The sequence below is a fragment of the Oncorhynchus mykiss genome, chromosome 2, assembly GCF_013265735.2.
Source record: "Oncorhynchus mykiss isolate Arlee chromosome 2, USDA_OmykA_1.1, whole genome shotgun sequence".
Taxonomy (NCBI): Eukaryota; Metazoa; Chordata; class Actinopteri; order Salmoniformes; family Salmonidae; genus Oncorhynchus; species Oncorhynchus mykiss.
In genome coordinates, this window is record NC_048566.1 from 24,942,848 (window position 1) to 24,964,352 (window position 21,505).

The 21,505-nt window shown below is 44.7% G+C and overlaps 1 protein-coding gene across 2 annotated transcripts in view; it reads right to left on the reverse strand.

Annotated features, from left to right (window-relative positions):
* The window catches only part of LOC110538828 (glutamate receptor ionotropic, kainate 2), a 247,678-nt gene that overhangs the window by 79,942 nt on the left and 146,231 nt on the right, over positions 1 to 21,505 (reverse strand). For both annotated transcript variants that reach the window (XM_036943381.1, XM_036943390.1), the window contains exons 11-12: positions 13,944 to 14,150; positions 4,770 to 4,993 (exon numbers count right to left, since the gene is read on the reverse strand). In XM_036943381.1, the coding sequence (XP_036799276.1) occupies positions 4,770 to 4,993; positions 13,944 to 14,150 (431 nt within the window). The remainder of the gene's footprint in view (positions 1 to 4,769; positions 4,994 to 13,943; positions 14,151 to 21,505) is intronic.

Genomic DNA, 21,505 nt, shown 5'->3' on the forward strand with positions numbered 1-21,505 from the left:
AACTTTGAGTAAGGTCACCGCTGAGCGGAAAGAGAGGAAGGAGAGAGAGAGAGAGAGCAGGGGCGGGGAGAGAGAGAGATAACCCCAGACAGACGGGCGGGAGGATGGAGGGCAGACAGGCAAGAAGGGAACTCAGCAGCAGAGAAGAAACAATGGCAGGCTTTTATCTTTTTATAAGGTCATCCTGCAGAAAACTCAACAGATGATACGCCTGATAACACCAATGTTAGGGGAGAAGAATGAACACAGAGAGAGCGCTAGAAAGGGGCTGTTGCAGGTCTAGTCTCTTCAATTCTAAATGACTGGGGAAAAGACATGGCTATATATCTCTATAGGCTTTATATGAACCTTCTAAGCCATCAACAGCGTTCGAATGGGGCTGTCGCCAAAGACTATTCCATACGGCTTGAAAAAAGACATTTATATATGTCTGTCTATACACAAACCTCAATCAAATGCTGTTGTTTGCTTCTCTTTCCAGGATGATAAAAAATCTATATCTGTATTGTAGCATTGAGAAGCCGACAAACTGTTTTACATGGGGCTTTTGAGAGCACACTGAGACTCATTGTCGTAATGGAGGAGAGTCTAATAGAAATTGCATTACAACCCCTTCCCCTTCTACAAATGTAGAATAAGGGATGGGAAATGTCTGTTATATGAGCATGTTGTAACATGTTGCAGTTAAGGGTATTAGACTGTGTATTGAACATATGATATAACACAAACGAAGGAGAGACTGTGTAATATTGAGGCAGTCTTCTTTCCACCAAGCATGTGACAACAAGATGTAACAATAGTAGGAGACCACATAATTAAAAGATTGGTCGACAGAATCCTGCATAAATTTGAGGATAAATTGTTGACGATAAGAGAGCTCATTCGCTCCTCTGCAGGTTTTTATCTTTTTAAAATTCATTTGATAAGGAGGAGGCAGGAAATTAGATTCCCCAAACTGTAACAAGGCGATAATGCACAGAGATGGTGTGGAGGTCGTGGGATGTACGATAGAGACTGTTTCACATGTTTCATTTCATCACCTACGTAACAAAGGAAGAAGGAACAGCGTAGGAAAGATATTAGAGGAAAACAACAACAACACCTACCACAAGCAACAACAACAACAACAACAGCTGGTGATATGAGAAGGGTAACTTATTAAATCATGTAAATACAGTAATGTCGTGGTTTTCCCACGGTATCCTCCGGTGTTTCTAAATATGGCATGTAGATCAGTTTGCCTAGGGGGTGCCTAAACCAGTCCTTATAATGTCACCATACAGCATTCACACACACACACACACACACACACACACACGTAGTAGCATAAACCCCCTCACACATACAAAACACACACACACAAGCATACATAGATAATGTATGTATAAATGTGTACACACACATATATATGTACAGTTAGCTTAGTTACCTTTCCAGAGAACGACTGGGGTCTGTACACTGTACAGTACATGCATGCTACCAAAGCCCTACCATGACTAGTGTCTAAAGGGAGAATCAAACAGAGTGAAAGATATATTTGAACACTTACCCAACAACACTTACTTGCTGTGATCATTTAAAAAGATAGGTGCATATTCTGAACCAACTTAGATGACAGTTGCAGCGTGTTATTCTCTTGTGTGATCATATCGCCAGTAACACACACGTGTTAACTCTAAAACTGTTGAGTATACAACTCAAAGAGTTACGTTCCACCAAAGGTTTTAGAGTTAACATCATCTTTTCTTTGTCTTCTTCTCCAGCGTGCCTCAAACGCCGGCCCTAGTCAGGTGAGAGCAGCCAGATCAAGGGGAGAGATACAAGACTATGGTGCTTGTCTATGGAGCAGCAAGAGGAACTGCCCCTCTCTACTTTCAGGCTCTGATCAAACCCTACACCCCAAACGGAGTACTCTGTTTTCCTCCCTGCCCACACACACACACACCAAAAAGCATTTTGTGAACTAACACTGGCACTTAACCTTATTCCCACTTACTAGCTCTGACTTTGCTACTTTATTGAATAAAAGCATACGTACTATGACTGTGATATGTAGTTGTCCAATCTTAAAATGAACACAATAACTGGAAGCCGCTCTGCTAAATTACTAAAAATGTAAATGTGAAAATGTCAAACTCTGCACTACTTTCCCATGCCTGAGAACTAAGCCTGAACAAAGCAGACAAAAGATACACTACTACCTACATAAAAACACACTTTGCTGAGCTTTACACCATCCACAATGCCATTGCTCTTATTTCAATAATAATATCCAGCCTCTAAGGTCAAGATGAAAATATAAGAACGAAATGTACTACTATTGGTCATAAATCATACTAACCAGTATGGTATCCATCAAAATAAAATATCAACACAAAACAGTTTATCACATGTAAAAGCTAAATTACATTTAAATCTTCTTCACTACATCATGATTGAATATTTCAATAAAATGCTAGCGCTCTCTGTAAAAGTTCTGCTAAAGTTCCTGCAGGACTGGCCCTATTCTCCACACACATCAATTTACCTAAAATTGTAACACACACCAGCTCAACTCAAGTTCGAACACACACCAGCTGACCTCAAGCTCTAACACACACCAGCTGACCTCAAGATCTAACACACACCAGCTGACCTCAAGATCTAACACACACCATCTGACCTCAAGCTCTAACACACACCAGCTGACCTCAAGATCTAACACACACCATCTGACCTCAAGCTCTAACACAGACCAGCTGACCTCAAGATCTAACACACACCATCTGACCTCAAGATCTAACACACACCATCTGACCCCAAGATCTAACACACACCATCTGACCTCAAGATCTAACACACACCATCTGACCCCAAGATCTAACACACACCAGCTGACCTCAAGCTCTAACACACACCAGCTGACCTCAATATCTAACACACACCAGCTGACCTCAAGCTCTAACACCGACCAGCTGACCTCAAGCTCTAACACACACTAACTTACCTCAAGATCTAACACACACCAGCTGACCTCAAGACCTAACACACACCAGCTGACCTCAAGATCTAACACACACCATCTGACCTCAAGATCTAACACACACTAACTTACCTCAAGATCTAACACACACCATCTGACCTCAAGCTCTAACACACACCAGCTTCTCTCAAGATCTAACATAAAAGCCTTACTCTTCATACCCTCTCTTCACTTCTCCAATAATCCTACAAAAAAACAGACTCTCTCTATACTGGGCAAACGAGTAATCAACCTTATAAATGATCAAGCTTGTTCAATTGTCAGCCACCTCTGTCCTTTTTTAAGGTCACTGTCATAACTAGCAGGTTCTTACTGTGCTGATATGATAACTATGTAGATTATATCACTTGGTATGTTTGAGGCAAGGTGGAGAAAAAAAACAGAAAAGAAAAGACAGTAGTGACTTTGAGACACTGGAGACAACAGGGAAAAGGGGGGCAGCAGCCATTCACACCAACGAGCACACACACACACACACACACACACACACACACACACACACACACACACACACACACACACACACACACACACACACACACACACACACACACACACACACACACACACACACACACAACCACTCAAATGTTTGGACACACCTACTCATTCAAGGGTTTTTCTTTACTTTATATCTATAGATATGATGGAGTGCTGCATCAGATGACCTGGCCTCCACAAGCACCCAACCTCAACCCAATTGAGATGGTTTGGGATGAGTTACACCACAGAGTGAAGGAAAAGCAACCAACAAGTGCTTAGCATATGTTGGAAAGGTGAAGCTGGTTGAGAGAATGCCATGATTGTGCAACACTATCATCAAGGAAAAGGGTGGCTTTAAAGCCATACTTTAAAGAATCTCAATTATACATATATTTTGATTTGTTTAACACTTTTTTTGTGGTTACTACATGATTCCATGTGTTATATCATAGTTTTTATGTCTTCACGATGTAGAAAATAGTAAAAAATAAAGAAAAACCCTGGAATGAGTAGGTGAGTCAAAACTTCTGACTGGGTACTGTACATACACACATACCGCACACACACAGTCCTGAAACGTCTGGTTTAACGTCTCTGATCATAATGTTTGTGTTTGTGTGCATTATCTCCTGAGCAGCAGATAGTTGTGGCAGAACAGGGAACAGCAGGTATGTGTGGAGACACAGAGACTTCCCAGGAATCACTTAACAGCAGCTGCCTGCCTGCCTCTCGAGAGCAGCCTGCCGATAGGGAACACTCAGCCCTCCCTCCATTATACTGGGAGAGAAGGCTGAAAGGGAACCATAGGGAACTGTCTTTGTGTGCTGGAACATCTACTTTCCTCAGCTATATAGACATTTAGCTATATAGACTTTTATCTGTGTACCTTTTTCTTCAAAGTTGGTTGCATTATTAAAAGTTTGAGTGAATGTGTTTCTGAATTTTTCAGTATGAGGCTAGCTATAAAGTCTGTGTCATCTGAGTAAGTAGGTATTGGTAGCAGGTAGTGAGCAGATATTGTCCACTTAGTGTCAAGATCGTAACATAATCACCGAGAGACTATCTTGCTAGACAGATGGGGCAAGGTTAAATAATTAAGGCGTTAGCATATAATAGTGTGTGAATGAATTAGCAGTGATTTAGTTTTAGGCTGGGTTTCTGTACAACACTTTGTGACATCAGCTGATGTAAGAAGGGCTTTATAAATACATTTGATTGATTGATTGATTGATTGATTGATTGATTACTGGAACTGACATGTTACCTGGCTATGACAAACAGCACACAACTGACACCCAAGTAAGCCAGCAGAATATACATCCAGATATCAGGTGAGAGGGGGTTGAGAAAGGAGAAGACCCCAGGGTTGGTTCCGTTGGGCTTGCGGTAGAGGATACTTATCCCCAGTGTCATGAAGGGCTTGGAGAAGTCGATGACCTTCTCCCTCACGTAGGTGATGGCCAGGGGAGCCACAGCCAGATCAGCTTTCTGTCAACAGACAACATAAAAAGGAAGAAGGATAGGCTGTAAGTCAGAGACGCAGGAAGCATTTAGAGCCAATCAAATTAAGAAAACAGTGCCTTTACACATCACAGAGTCCGTCACATGGCACTTAGGAAGAAATTTAGAGCCCTTCTAGCTCTTGCTCTCGCTCTCGCCCTCTCTCCCTCTCTCTCTCTGTCTGTCTGTCTCTCTCCCTCTCTCTCTCCCTGCCTCTCCCTCTCTCTCTCTCCCGCTCGCTCCTCCACACACACTCTCTCCCTCACATACCCCCCTCCCCTTTTATACAGTGGGACAAAAAAGTATTTAGTCAGCCACCAATTGTGCAAGTTCGCCCGCTTAAAAATATGAAAAATGAGGGGGAAAAATCCAGAAAATCACATTGTAGGATTTTTAATGAATTTATTTGCAAATTATGGTGGAAAATAAGTATTTCGTCACCTACAAACGAGCAAGATTTCTGGCTCTCACAGACCTGTAACTTATTCTTTAAGAGGCTCCTCTGTCCTCCACTCGTTACCTGTATTAATGGCACCTGTTTGAACTTGTTATCAGTATAAAAGACACCTGTCCACAACCTCAAACAGTCACACTCCAAACTCCACTATGGCCAAGACCAAAGAGCTGTCAAAGGACACCAGAAACAAAATTGTAGACCTGCACCAGGCTGGGAAGACTGAATCTGCAATAGGTAAGCAGCTTGGTTTGAAGAAATCAACTGTGGGAGCAATTATTAGGAAATGGAAGACATACAAGACCACTGATAATATCCCTCGATCTGGGGCTCCACGCAAGATCTCACGCTGTGGGGTCAAAATTATCACAAGAACGGTGAGCAAAAATCCCAGAACCACACGGGGGGACCTAGTGAATAACCTGCAGAGAGCTGGGACCAAAGTAACAAAGCCTACCATCAGTAACACACTACGCCGCCAGGGACTCAAATCCTGCCGTGCCAGACGTGTCCCCCTGCTTAAGCCAGTACATGTCCAGGCCCGTCTGAAGTTTGCTAGAGAGCATTTGGATGATCCAGAAGAAGATTGGGAGAATGTCATATGGTCAGATGAAACCAAAATATAACTTTTTGGTAAAAACTCAACTCGTCGTGTTTGGAGGACAAAGAATGCTGAGTTGCATCCAAAGAACACCATACCTTCTGTGAAGCATGGGGGTGGAAACATCATGCTTTGGGCTGTTTTTCTGCAAAGGGACCAGGACGACGGATCCGTGTAAAGGAAAGAATGAATGGGGCCATGTATCGTGAGATTTTGAGTGAAAACCTCCTTCCATCAGCAAGGGCATTGAAGATGAAACGTGGCTGGGTCTTTCAGCATGACAATGTTCCCAAACACACCGCCCGGGCAACGAAGGAGTGGCTTCGTAAGAAGCATTTCAAGGTCCTGGAGTGGCCTAGCCAGTCTCCAGATCTCAACCCCATAGAACATCTTTGGAGGGAGTTGAAAGTCTGTGTTGCCCAGCAACAGCCCCAAAACATCACTGCTCTAGAGGAGATCTGCATGGAGGAATGGTACAAAATACCAGCAACAATGTGTTAAAACCTTGTGAAGACTTACAGAAAATGTTTGACCTCTGTCATTGCCAACAAAGGGTATATAACAAAGTATTGAGATAAACTTTTGTTATTGACCAAATACTTATTTTCCACCATAATTTGCAAATAAATTCATTAAAAATCCTACAATGTGATTTTCTGGATTTTTTTTCCTAATTTTGTCTGTCATAGTTGACGTGTACCTATGATGAAAATTACAGGCCTCTCATCTTTTTAAGTGGGAGAACTTGCACAATTGGTGGCTGACTAAATACTTTTTTTGCCCCACTGTATGCTCTTTCTATCCCTCCATCTCACATACATCCTTTCCTTGTCTGACGTTGAACCTAAACTAAGGCAACCCCCCCTCCCCATGTACACCCCCACCCCATTTAGAGGATGGATGGTCCTATCAACCACAGCCACTGGGGCAGAGGAGTTTCAGGGTGGAGGAGGGAGGGCGTGAGCGATGGAAGAAGTAGTTCCCAGAAAACAAGATAATGTTCAACCAATCGCCATACTCATAAGAACACAGACATCTGCATGTTATATTGTGTCTCTGATCTGAGAGAATCATATTTAGTTGTTATTTCATAACAACCCTATTTCTTCACAACACTGAATCAGGGGTTCTTCTTTTTTTATCTACATTCTTCCACAGCCTCATCACTCATATTCCATCCATACGTATCCCTCCGCCATGGCTCAGAGTGCGAGTCCTTGTTCATGCTAATACAGTATGTTGAGCTTGACCTTTCAACTGGGCCAAAGTCACATCCGAAACATCCCAACCAATCCGGTCTCTCTAAGTGGGGTTAAACCTGTGTGGTTGAACCTGTGTGGTTGATCAATCTGCGGCTCCATTGTGACACAGGTACATGCTAAACACTCACAGCAAGGTCAGCAACATCATTTCACAATGAAATATCCTGTTTGTCCCCAACAAGGTTGTCATACATCAATATAGATTGAATGAGGTGGTTTGGTCCCAGCCACTATAATGTCTTTATCTGTTCCATGTCATTTAAGGCCAAGTGAGACACAATAGGATTAAGTCGCAATGCGATTTAGATCACTTAATGTAGCTCATGTCTAGGTCCTATTTCAACTGAATGTATCCAGGTGCATCTACAGTACTCTAGTTCTATGACACTAAGCATTAGTCAGAGAGCACCAGTGATTTCCTTCAACTCCATTTGATTGGATATGTTCAGCTTCTTCAGCTCAATTCACCATGTCCTGGTGAGCCGAGCTAGTGTAAACTCCTGTGAAGGGTTGTCCAGGCCAATTACTGTCTGTTTTGTCCACCACAGATCCTGTCTGCCTACAGTATATATGAGTCCCAAATGCCACCCTATTCCCTATACAGTGCACTACGTTAGAGCTCTGGTCAAACGTAGTGCACTACAGTATGTAGGAAATGGGGTGCCATTTGGGATGCATTCCTTTGCTGTCTAGAGATAGGTGGGTATACATCTACATAACAGCCAACACTCCAATAACCTCGCAGGAATTGGGCCCTGTGTGTGTCAAATCTCTGGGATCCCTCTCCCTCCAGCCTCTGCATGATCAAAACAAACATGGCCGTTGGTCCAGTGTACCACAGTTGAGGGAGATGCAGTGTTATTTAATGGGGTCAGATATTGAGCATTGGCTGCGGCGAGCCTGTTATTTTTCTGCCTGCCTGTGCACAGCTTATACTATCTGGGTCTTACTTTGTCAAACTTAATGATATAGTCCGTGGGCAGTGTGTGTGTGTGTGTGTGTGAGTGTATGTTTTAATAAGCTCTGCAGGGGAAACGAGTCAAGCCAGAATCCATGCTGTACACCCGGTCAGGAACGAGTATAGGAGCTGATGTCTCTCTCTCTCTCTGTCTCTCTGTCTCTACATCTACCTCTACCACTCTCTACCGCTCTACCGCTCTACCTCTCTACCTCTCCCGCTCTCCCACTCTCCACCTCTCTACCTCTACTGCTCCACCTCTCTACCTCTACCACTCTCTACCGCTCCACCTCTACCGCTCTACCTCTCTACCTCTCCACCTCTACCGCTACCACTCTCTACCGCTCCACCTATCTACCGCTCTACCGCTCTACCGCTCTACCTCTCCACCTCTACCGCTCCACCTCTCTACCGCTCCACCTCTCTACCTCTCCACCTCTACCGCTACACCTCTCTACCGCTCCACCTCTCTACCACTCTACCTCTCTACCGCTCTACCTCTCCACCTCTACAACGCTCCACCTCTCTACCGCTCCACCACTCTACCGCTCCACCTCTCTACCGCTCCACCTCTCTACCTCTACTGCTCCACCTCTCTACCTCTCCACCTCTACAACGCTCCACCTCTCTACCGCTCCACCTCTCTACCGCTCCAACTCTCTACCTCTCCACCTCTACAACACTCCACCTCTCTACCCCTCCACCTCTCTACCACTCCACATCTCTACCGCTCCACCTCTCTACCTCTCTACCGCTCCACCTCTCTACCTCTACCGCTCCACCTCTCTACCGCTCCACCTCTCTACCGCTCCACCTCTCTACCGCTCCACCTCTCTACCGCTCCACCGCTCTACCTCTACCGCTCCACCTCTCTATCTCTCTACCACTCTACCTCTCTACCTCTCTACCGCTCCACCGCTCTACCTCTCCACCTCTCTACCTCTCTACCTCTCTACCGCTCTACCACTCTACCTCTCTACCTCTCTACCTCTCTACCTCTCTACCACTCTACCTCTCTACCTCTCTACCGCTCTACCACTCTACCTCTCTACCGCTCTACCACTCTATCTCTCTACCTCTCTACCGCTCTACCACTCTCTACCGCTCCACCTCTCTCTCTCTCTACCGCTCCACCTCTCTCTCTCTACCGCTCTACCACTCTACCACTCTCTACCGCTCCACCTCTCTCTCTCTACCGCTCTACCTCTCTATCTATCTCTACCACTCTACCTCTACCGCTCTACCTCTCTACAACTCTCTACCGCTCTACCACTCTACCACTCTCTACCGCTCCACCTCTCTTTATCTCTACCGCTCTACCTCTACCGCTCTACCTCTCTACCTCTACCGCTCTACCTCTTTACCGCTCTACCGCTCTACCTCTCTACCTCTCTCTCTCTACCGCTCCACCTCTCTCTCTCTACCGCTCTACCACTCTCTACCGCTCCACCTCTCTCTCTCTACCGCTCTACCTCTCTATCTATCTCTACCACTCTACCTCTACCGCTCTACCTCTCTACAACTCTCTACCGCTCTACCACTCTCTACCTCTCCACCTCTCTTTATCTCTACCGCTCTACCTCTACCGCTCTACCTCTCTACCTCTACCGCTCTACCTCTCTACCGCTCTACCTCTCTACCACTCTACCGCTCTACCGCTCTACCGCTCTACCTCTCTACCTCTACCGCTCCACATCTCTACCGCTCCACCTCTCTACCTCTGTACCTCTATACCGCTCCACCTCTCTACCGCTCTCTCTCTATCTCTACCTCTCTACCGCTCCACCTCTCTACCTCTCTCTCTACCGCTCTACCTCTCTACCTCTCTACCGCTCTACCTCTCTACCGCTCTACCTCTCTACCTCTCAACCTCTCTACCTATCTCACCTCTCTACCTGTCTAACGCTCTACCTCTCTACCTATCTCAACCTCTACCTCTCTACCGCTCTACCGCTCCACCTCTCTACCGCTCTACCTCTCCACCTGTCTATCACTCTACCGCTCTACCTCTCTACCTCTCTAACGCTCTACCTCTCTACCGCTCCACCTCTCTACCACTCTACCACTCTACCTCTCTACCTCTCTACCACTCTACCTCTCTACCGCTCTACCACTCTACCTCTCTACCGCACTACCTATCTCACCCCTCTACCGCTCTACCGCTCTACCTCTCTACCGCTCTCTCTCTATCTCTACCTCTCTACCGCTCCACCTCTCTACCTCTCTCTACCACTCTACCTCTCTACCGCTCTACCTCTCTACCTCTCTACCTCTCTACCGCTCTACCTCTCTACCTATCTCAACCTCTACCTCTCTACCGCTCCACCTCTCTACCGCTCTACCTCTCCACCTGTCTACCACTCTACCGCTCTACCACTCTACCTCTCTACCGCTCTACCTATCTCACCTCTCCACCTCTCTACCTTTCTCACCTCTCTACCGCTCTACCGCTCTACCTCTCTACCTCTCTACCTCTCTACCTATCTCACCTCTCTACCTCTACCGCTCCACCTCTCTACCTATCTCAACCTCTACCTCTCTACCTCTCTACCGCTCTACCTCTCTACCTATCTCACCTCTCTACCTCTCTACCGCTCTACCTCTCTACCTATCTCAACCTCTACCTCTCTACCGCTCTACCGCTCCACCTCTCTACCGCTCTACCTCTCCACCTGTCTACCACTCTACCGCTCTACCACTCTACCTCTCTACCGCTCCACCTCTCTACCTTTCTCACCTCTCTACCGCTCTACCGCTATACCTCTCTACCTCTCTACCTATCTCAACCTCTACCTCTCTACCGCTCTACCTCTCTACCTATCTCACCTCTCTACAACTCTCTACCGCTCTACCACTCTACCACTCTCTACCACTCCACCTCTCTTTATCTCTACCGCTCTACCTCTACCGCTCTACCTCTCTACCTCTACCGCTCTACCTCTCTACCGCTCTACCTCTCTACCTATCTCAACCTCTACCTCTCTACCGCTCCACCTCTCTACCGCTCTACCTCTCCACCTGTCTACCACTCTACCGCTCTACCGCTCTACTTCTCTACCGCTCTACCTATCTCACCTCTCTACCTCTCTACCGCTCCACCTTTCTCACCTCTCTACCGCTCTACCGCTCTACCTCTCTACCTCTCTACCTATCTCACCTCTCTACCTCTCTACCGCTCCACCTCTCTACCTATCTCAACCTCTACCTCTCTACCTCTCTACCGCTCTACCTCTCTACCGCTCTACCTCTCTACCTATCTCACCTCTCTACCTCTCTACCGCTCTACCTCTCTACCTATCTCAACCTCTACCTCTCTACCGCTCTACCGCTCCACCTCTCTACCGCTCTACCTCTCCACCTGTCTACCACTCTACCGCTCTACCACTCTACCTCTCTACCGCTCAACCTATCTCACCTCTCTACCTCTCTACCGCTCCACCTCTCTACCTTTCTCACCTCTCTACCGCTCTACCTCTCTACCTATCTCACCTCTCTACAACTCTCTACCGCTCTACCACTCTACCACTCTCTACCGCTCCACCTATCTTTATCTCTACCGCTCTACCTCTACCGCTCTACCTCTCTACCTCTGCCGCTCTACCGCTCTACCTCTCTACCGCTCTACCGCTCTACCTCTCTACCTCTACCGCTCCACATCTCTACCGCTCCACCTCTCTACCTCTGTACCTCTCTACCGCTCCACCTCTCTACCGCTCTCTCTCTATCTCTACCTCTCTACCGCTCCACCTCTCTACCTCTCTCTCTACCGCTCTACCTCTCTACCTCTCTACCGCTCTACCTCTCAACCTCTCTACCTATCTCACCTCTCTACCTGTCTACCGCTCTACCTCTCTACCTATCTCAACCTCTACCTCTCTACCGCTCTACCGCTCCACCTCTCTACCGCTCTACCTCTCCACCTGTCTATCACTCTACCGCTCTACCTCTCTACCACGCTACCTCTCTACCACTCTACCTCTCTACCTCTCTACCACTCTACCTCTCTACCGCTCAACCTCTCTACCGCTCTCTCTACCTCTCTACCTCTCTACCGCTCCACCTCTCTACCTCTCTACCTCTCTCTACCACTCTACCTCTCTACCTCTCTACCGCTCTACCTCTCTACCGCTCTACCTCTCTACCTATCTCACCTCTCTACCTCTCTACCGCTCTACCTCTCTACCTATCTCAACCTCTACCTCTCTACCGCTCTACCGCTCCACCTCTCTACCGCTCTAACTCTCCACCTGTCTACCACTCTACCGCTCTACCACTCTACCTCTCTACCGCTCTACCTATCTCACCTCTCTACCTCTCTACCACTCCACCTCTCTACCTTTCTCACCTCTCTACCGCTCTACCGCTCTACCTCTCTACCTCTCTACCTATCTCACCTCTCTACCTCTCTACCGCTCCACCTCTCTACCTATCTCAACCTCTACCTCTCTACCTCTCTACCGCTCTACCTCTCTATCGCTCCACCTCTCTACCTCTCTACCTCTCTACCACTCTACCTCTCTACCACTCTACCTCTCTACCTTTCTCACCTCTCTACCGCTCTACCGCTCTACCTCTCTACCTCTCTACCTATCTCACCTCTCTACCTCTCTACCGCTCCACCTCTCTACCTATCTCAACCTCTACCTCTCTACCTCTCTACCGCTCTACCTCTCTACCGCTCCACCTCTCTACCTCTCTACCACTCTACCTCTCTACCACTCTACCTCTCTACCTCTCTACCTGTCTATCACTCTACCGCTCTACCTCTCTACCTCTCTACCGCTCTACCTCTCTACCGCTCCACCTCTCTACCGCTCTACCTCTCCACCTGTCTACCACTCTACCGCTCTACCACTCTACCTCTCTACCGCTCTACCTATCTCACCTCTCTACCTCTCTACCGCTCCACCTCTCTACCTTTCTCACCTCTCTACCGCTCTACCGCTCTACCTCTCTACCTCTCTACCTCTCAACCAATCTCACCTCTCTACCTCCCTACCGCTCCACCTCTCTACCTATCTCAACCTCTACCTCTCTACCGCTCCACCTCTCTACCGCTCTACCTCTCCACCTGTCTACCACTCTACCGCTCTACCTCTCTACCGCTCTACCTCTCTACCGCTCCACCTATCTACAACTCTACCTCTCTACCACTCTACCTCTCTACCACTCTACCTCTCTACCGCTCTACCACTCTACCTATCTCACCTCTCTACCTCTCTACCGCTCTACCTCTCTACCTTTCTCACCTCTCTACCGCTCTACCTCTCTACCTCTCTCACCTCTCTACCTCTCTACCTCTCTCACCTCTCTACCGCTCTACCTCTCTACCTCTCTACCGCTCTACCTCTCTAGCTCTCTACCTCTCTAGCTCTCTACCACTCTACCTCTCTAGCTCTCTACTGCTCTACCTCTCTACCTCTCTACCGCTCTACCACTCTACCTCTATCTCTCTCCCTTTTTCTTTCTCATTGTCTCTCTCCCTCTCTCTCTAAGCCAAAAACATGTTTGTCATAAAAAATACAACTATACAAACCCTTGTCACACACACTTCCGACAAAATACATTCCCTCCCACGGCCTCTAACTCTTTACCACCTCATTAATTAAACTGGAATAATTTACATAGAAAATTTCCGAGTAGTGAGGTAGGTCCAGACTCACGTGGTCAATCAGCTCCTTGACCATGCCGTTCCACTGGCCCGTGGTCTCGTCCTGGGCCCCGTAGCGGCCGTCCTCCACCAGACGCAACTCGTAGGTGAACCCCAGGATGCTAGCCAGCTCCCTCAGCAGGTCGATACAGTAACCCTCAAAGCGGTCGTTACCGTAAAGGGGCTTGTCTGACTTCTTGAACATCACATAGGGCTCCACCTGTTAGGTTGGAGAGAGGACAGGGGTGGACGAACACTGGATCAGTCTCTGGAGGTAAGTATCTTTTCCACTCTGATAAGGCCTTTCTGTAAGTGTGCATGATGTGTGAGATAGGCTTTGAGCCTGACGTGCCTGGACACACACTGGCTACAGGAGAGAGGGAGGGGAACAGAAGGGGAAGGACCACTGCTTCTAAAACCAGGAGGGTGTGTGGTTGTGTGCGTGTGTGTGTGTGTGTCTGTGGAGTATTGGCATGCAGTCTCAGAAATGTTATACAAGGTGAATGGAGTGATGGAAGCATGACCATAATAAGAGATAATCCTCCATATCTCTGACTCGGTCCTCCTCTCCTCTAAGGCTGAACATGCTGGCTGGGGGTCTGTCCCTGTCCCTGGCTCTCAGACCACCAGATGCTTTGTAAATAAGATCAGAGAAGCTGATAAACTGACACAAAAGAACAGGAGCCAGCACATCCTCTTTGTTAGTACGAACAGCTGGGGAGATTACTAATGTCCTCTTTCACGCTCTGGATCCTGTCTTCCTCTTCCCTCTCTTCCCCTCCCTTTCTCGTTCGCTGCCCCTCACTCTCTCTCTCTTTTTATCTACCCCACTCACCCTCTTTCTTGCTTTCTCCACTATATATATATATACAGTGCCTTGCGAAAGTATTCGGCCCCCTTGAACTTTGCGACCTTTTGCCACATTTCAGGCTTCAAACATAAAGATATAAAACTGTATTTTTTTGTGAAGAATCAACAACAAGTGGGACACAATCATGAAGTGGAACGACATTTATTGGATATTTCAAACTTTTTTAACAAATCAAAAACTGAAAAATTGGGCGTGCAAAATTATTCAGCCCCTTTACTTTCAGTGCAGCAAACTCTCTCCAGAAGTTCAGTGAGGATCTCTGAATGATCCAATGTTGACCTAAATGACTAATGATGATAAATACAATCCACCTGTGTGTAATCAAGTCTCCGTATAAATGCACCTGCACTGTGATAGTCTCAGAGGTCCGTTAAAAGCTCAGAGAGCATCATGAAGAACAAGGAACACACCAGGCAGGTCCGAGATACTGTTGTGAAGAAGTGTAAAGCCGGATTTGGATACAAAAAGATTTCCCAAGCTTTAAACATCCCAAGGAGCACTGTGCAAGCGATAATATTGAAATGGAAGGAGTATCAGACCACTGCAAATCTACCAAGACCTGGCCGTTCCTCTAAACTTTCAGCTCATACAAGGAGAAAACTGATCAGAGATGCAGCCAAGAGGCCCATGATCACTCTGGATGAACTGCAGAGATCTACAGCTGAGGTGGGAGACTCTGTCCATAGGACAACAATCAGTCGTATATTGCACAAATCTGGCCTTTATGGAAGAGTGGCAAGAAGAAAGCCATTTCTTAAAGATATCCATAAAAATTGTTGGTTAAAGTTTGCCCCAAGACACCTGGGAGACACACCAAACATGTGGAAGAAGGTGCTCTGGTCAGATGAAACCAAAATTAAACTTTTTGGCAACAATGCAAAACGTTATGTTTGGCGTAAAAGCAACACACCATCCCCACTGTCAAACATGGTGGTGGCAGCATCATGGTTTGGGCCTGCTTTTCTTCAGCAGGGACAGGGAAGATGGTTAAAATTGATGGGAAGATGGATGGAGCCAAATACAGGACCATTCTGGAAGAAAACCTGATGGAGTCTGCAAAAGACCTGAGACTGGGACGGAGATTTGTCTTCCAACAAGACAATGATCCAAAACATAAAGCAACATCTACAATGGAATGGTTCAAAAATAAACATATCCAGGTGTTAGAATGGCCAAGTCAAAGTCCAGACCTGAATCCAATCGAGAATCTGTGGAAAGAACTGAAAACTGCTGTTCACAAATGCTCTCCATCCAACCTCACTGAGCTCGAGCTGTTTTGCAAGGAGGAATGGGAAAAAATTTTAGTCTCTCGATGTGCAAAAACTGATAGAGACATACCCCAAGCGAATTACAGCTGTAATCGCAGCAAAAGATGGCGCTACAAAGTATTAACTTAAGGGGGCTGAATAATTTTGCACGCCCAATTTTTCAGTTTTTGATTTGTTAAAAAAGTTTGAAATATCCAATAAATGTCGTTCCAATTCATGATAATGTCCCACTTGTTATTGATTCTTCACAAAAGAATACAGTTTTATATCTTTATGTTTGAAGCCTGAAATGTGGCAAAAGGTCGCAAAGTTCAAGGGGGCCGAATACTTTCGCAAGGCACTGTATATCTCATCTCTCTCTTTCCATCCCTCTCTCCCCTCTACCGTCATCTCTCTCCCCTCTACCCCCATCTCTCTCCCCTCTACCCCCATCTCTCTCCCATCTACCCCCATCTCTCTCCCCTCTACCCCCATCTCTCTCAGTAAAATCAGGCAGAGAATATATTATCAAACAGGTGTTGTTTACCATGTAATTGTGGCATGCCACGGTACAAACAAAATCATGTCGGATCTCAACCAGCTTTCACACATTTTACTGGCTCAGAGATTTGATGAGAACAAGGAGATGCTAACACATGTAGTAGCATCTATTGGTCATTGGTGTAAAAAAATACCCAATTGTCATACTTGAGTAAAAGTAAAGATACTTTACTTTAGAAAATGACTCAAGAAAAAGTGAAAGTCACCCAGTAAAATACTACTTGAGTAAAAGTCGAAAAGTATTTGGTTTAAAATATATTTAAGTATCAAAAGTAAATGTAACTGCAAAAATATACTTCAGTATCAAAAGTAGAAGTATAAATCATTTAAAATAGCTTTTATTATGCAAACCAGGCAGCACAATTTATTTATTTATTGTATTATTTACAGATAGCCAAGGGCACACTACAACACGCAGACATCATTTACAAATTAAGATTTTGTGTTTAATGAGTCCACTAAATCAGAAGCAGGGGATTCCCAGGGATGGTCTCTTGATAAGTGCGTGAATTGGGTCATTTTCCAGTCCTGCTAAGCATTCAAAATGTAACGAGTACTAGTATTATTTTCTTTAGGAATATAGTGAAGCAAAAGTAAAACTTGTCAAGAATATAAATAATAAAGTAAAGTACAGAAACAAAAGAAAACTACTTAAGTAGAACATTAAAGTATTGTTACTTACAGTTGAAGTCAGAAGTTTGGAGGTTGGAGTCAGTAAAACTCGTTTTTCAACCACTCCATTGATTTCTTGTTAACAAACTATAGTTTTGTCAAGTCGGTTAGGACATCTACTTAGTGCATGATACAAGTAATTTTTCCAACAATTGTTTACAGACAGATTATTTAATTTATAAATCACCGTATCACAATTCCAGTGGGTCAGAAGTTTACATACACTAAGTTGACTGTGCCTTTAAACAACTTGGAAAATTTCAGAAAATTATGTCATGGCTTTAGAAGCTTCTGCTAATTGACAACATTTGAATCAACTGGAGGTGTACCTGTGGATTTATTTCAAGGCCTACCTTCAAACTCAGTGCCTCTTTGCTTTTCTTTGGAAAAATACAAAAATAAATAGTTTTGCTTTGTCATTATGGGGTATTGGTGTAGATTGATGATTAAAAAAATAAACAATTGAATCAATTTTAGAATAAGTCTGTAACGTAACAAAATGTGGAAAAAGTCAATGGGTCTTAATACTCTCTGAATGCACTGTACATGCCGAGTGATATAACTAATTGCTTTGGTTTGGTGAGATTATTCTCTGACCACTACAACAATCTTCTGTCAGGGAATTGAAAGGGATCAATAATATAGCCGACTAGCCCAATAATCTGCTATCCAACTCAAAGAGATCTCTTTCCCTCTCTTTCTCCCCCTCTCCCTCCATCACTTTCTGTCTTCCTCACTATCTTTCTCTTTCTCTCCTGTCTCCTGTATTGGTCCTTTTAAACATTCCCACCCTCTCTATCTATCTATAGACCTTATCAGCTGCTCTCCTCTCTCCTCCTCTCTCTGTTTGTAACCTAGTCAGAGGAGTGGTGAGGAGCCAGCTAAAAAAAGAGGGTGTTCAAGGGCATAAAGGTGCGATGCATGATGGGTAGTCTGGCAAAGCCACCTGAAGTTTAACTTTGAAGCGGACACGGCCTCAAAAAGTATTTGATGTATAGTATTTGAAAGGAGGAAAGATTTAGTAAACCAATTAAGAACATCTAGACGAGAGAGAGAGAGAGAGAGAGGGGACACTGACAAAGGTGACTGAAAAGCTTCTATAAAGCTACTATAAACCTAACAGAGAACTAAACATTTTACGTTTAAAGTAAATACCCTGCTGTAGCCCTTTCATGCAGTCAAATGACTAGTGGCTTCTTGTGGAATGTTATTAAGTTATACACTACTGTTCAAAAGTTTGGGTCACTTATAAATGTCCTTGTTGTTGAAAGAAAAGCACATTTAAAAAAAATAAACATCAGCATTTGTGGGTTCGATTACAGGCTCAAAATGGCCAGAAAAAAAAACTTTCTTCTGAAACTCGTCAGTCTATTCTTGTTCTGAGAAATGAAGGCTGCTCCAGATACTCAACTTGTCTAAAGAAGGCCAGTTTCATTGCTTCTTTAATCAGGACAACAGTTTGCAGCTGTGTTAATATAATTGCAAAAGGGTTTTCAAATGATCAGTTAGCCTTTTAAAATGATAAACTTGGATGAGCTAACACAATGTGCCATTGGAACACAGGAGTGATGGTTGCTGATAATGGGCCTCTGTACTCCTATGTAGATATTCCATTAAAAAATCTGCCGTTTCCAGCTACAATAGTCATTTACAACATTAACAATGTCTACACTGTATTTCTGATTAATTTGATGTTATTTTAATGGACAAAAGTGTTTAGTTTTTCTTTCAAAAACAAGGACATTTCTAAGCAACCCCAAACTTTTACACTGACAGTCGGAAATCTGGTGTTTCTATGGCAAACGGTTTTGTTACATTTCAGTCTTCTGTGATGTACTTAACGTGTATTATTGGGATGCAAACAAAAACAATTATACATTTCAACTCTATAAGTGACATGGTACAGGTTTCTTTTTTTAAGCCCATAACCATGTGTATGAGATGTATACTTTCGATTCAAAGTAGGTTTGTTTAAGACTACCAAGAAACACTCTGAGTGACCCTGATTTAGCCGACTGCAGTAAAAGGTTCAAATCAAATCAAATGTTATTGGTCACATACACATGGTTAGCAGCTGTTAATGCAAGTGTAGCGAAATGCTTGTGCTTCTAGTTCCGACCATGCAGTAATATCTAACAAGTAATCTAACAATTTCACAACAATTACCTTTTACACACAAGTGTAAAGGAATGAATAAGAATTTGCACATATAAATATATGGATGAGCGATGGCCGAACGGCATAGGCAAGATGCAGTAGATGGTATAGAGTACAGTATATACAGTGGGGCAAAAAAGTATTTAGTCAGCCACCAATTGTGCAAGTTCTCCCACTTAAAAAGATGAGAGAGGCCTGTAATTTTCATCATAGGTACACTTCAACTATGACAGACAAAATGAGAAAGAAAAAAAACAGAAAATCATAATTGTAGGATTTTTATTGAATTTATTTGCAAATTATGGTGGAAAATAAGTATTTGGCCAATAATAAAAGTTTATCTCAATACTTTGTTATATACCCTTTGTTGGCAATAACAGAGGTCAAATGTTTTCTGTAAGTCTTCACAAGGTTTTCACACACTGTTGCTGGTATTTTGGCCCATTCCTCCATGCAGATCTTCTCTAGAGCAGTGATGTTTTGGGGCTGTTGCTGGGCAACACGGACTTTCAACTCCCTCCAAAGATTTTCTATGGGGTTGAGATCTGAAAACTGGCTAGGCCACTCCAGGACCTTGAAATGCTTCTTACGAAGCCACTCCTTCATTGCCCGGGAGGTGTGTTTGGGATCATTGTCATGCTGAAAGACCCAGCCACGTTTCATCTTCAATGCCCTTGCTGATGGAAGGAGGTTTTCACTCAAAGTCTCACAATACATGGCCTCATTCATTCTTTCCTTTACACGGATCAGTCGTCCTGGTCCCTTTGCAGAAAAACAGCCCAAAGCATGATGTTTCCACCCCCATGCCTCACAGTAGGTATGGTGTTCTTTGGATGCAACTCAGCATTCTTTGTCCTCCAAACACGACGAGTTGAGTTTTTACCAAAAAGTTATATTTTGGTTTCATCTGACCATATGACATTCTCCCAATCTTCTTCTGGATCATCTAAATGCTCTCTAGCAAACTTCAGACGGGCCTGGACATGTACTGGCTTAAGCAGGGGGACACATTTGAGTCCCTGGCGGCGTAGTGTGTTACTGACGGTAGGCTTTGTTACTTTGGTCCCAGCTCTCTGCAGGTCATTCACTAGGTCCCCCCGTGTGGTTCTGGGATTTTTGCTCACCGTTCTTGTGATCATTTTGACCCCACGGGGTGAGATCTTGCATGGAGCCCCAGATCGAGGGAGATTATCAGTGGTCTTGTATGTCTTCCATTTCCTAATAATTGCTCCCACAGTTGATTTCTTCAAACCAAGCTGCTTACCTATTGCAGATTCAGTCTTCCCAGCCTGGTGCAGGTCTACAATTTTGTTTCTGGTGTACTTTGACAGCTCTTTGGTCTTGGCCATAGTGGAGTTTGGAGTGTGAGTGTTTGAGGTTGTGGACAGGTGTCTTTTATACTGATAACAAGTTCAAACAGGTGCCATTAATACAGGTAACGAGTGGAGGACAGGGGAGCCTCTTAAAGAAGAAGTTACAGGTCTGTGAGAGCCAGAAATCTTTCTTGTTTGTAGGTGACCAAATACTTATTTTCCACCATAATTTGCAAATAAATCCATTAAAAATCCTACAATGTGATTTTCTGGATTTCTTTTTCTCATTTTGTCTGTCATAGTTGAAGTGTACCTATGATGAAAATTACAGACCTCTCTCATCTTTTTAAGTGGGAGAACTTGCACAATTAGTGGCTGACTAAATACTTTTTTGCCCCACTGTACATATGAGATGAGTAATGTAGGGTTTGTAAACATTATATAAAGTCGCATTGTTTAAAGTGACCAGTGATACATTTATTACATCCAATTCTTTATTATTAAAGTGGCTAGTGATTTGAGTCAGTATGTTGGCAGCAGCCACTCAATGTTAGTGATGGCTGTTTAACCGTCTGATGGCCTTGAGATAGAAGCTGTTTTTCAGTCTCTCGGTCCCAGCTTTGATGCACCTGTACTGACCTCGGGTGGTTGTTGTCCTTGATGATCTTTTTGGCCTTCTTGTGACATCGGGTGGTGTAGGTGTCCTGGAGGGCAGGTAGTTTGCCCCCAGTGATGCATTGTGCAGACCTCACTA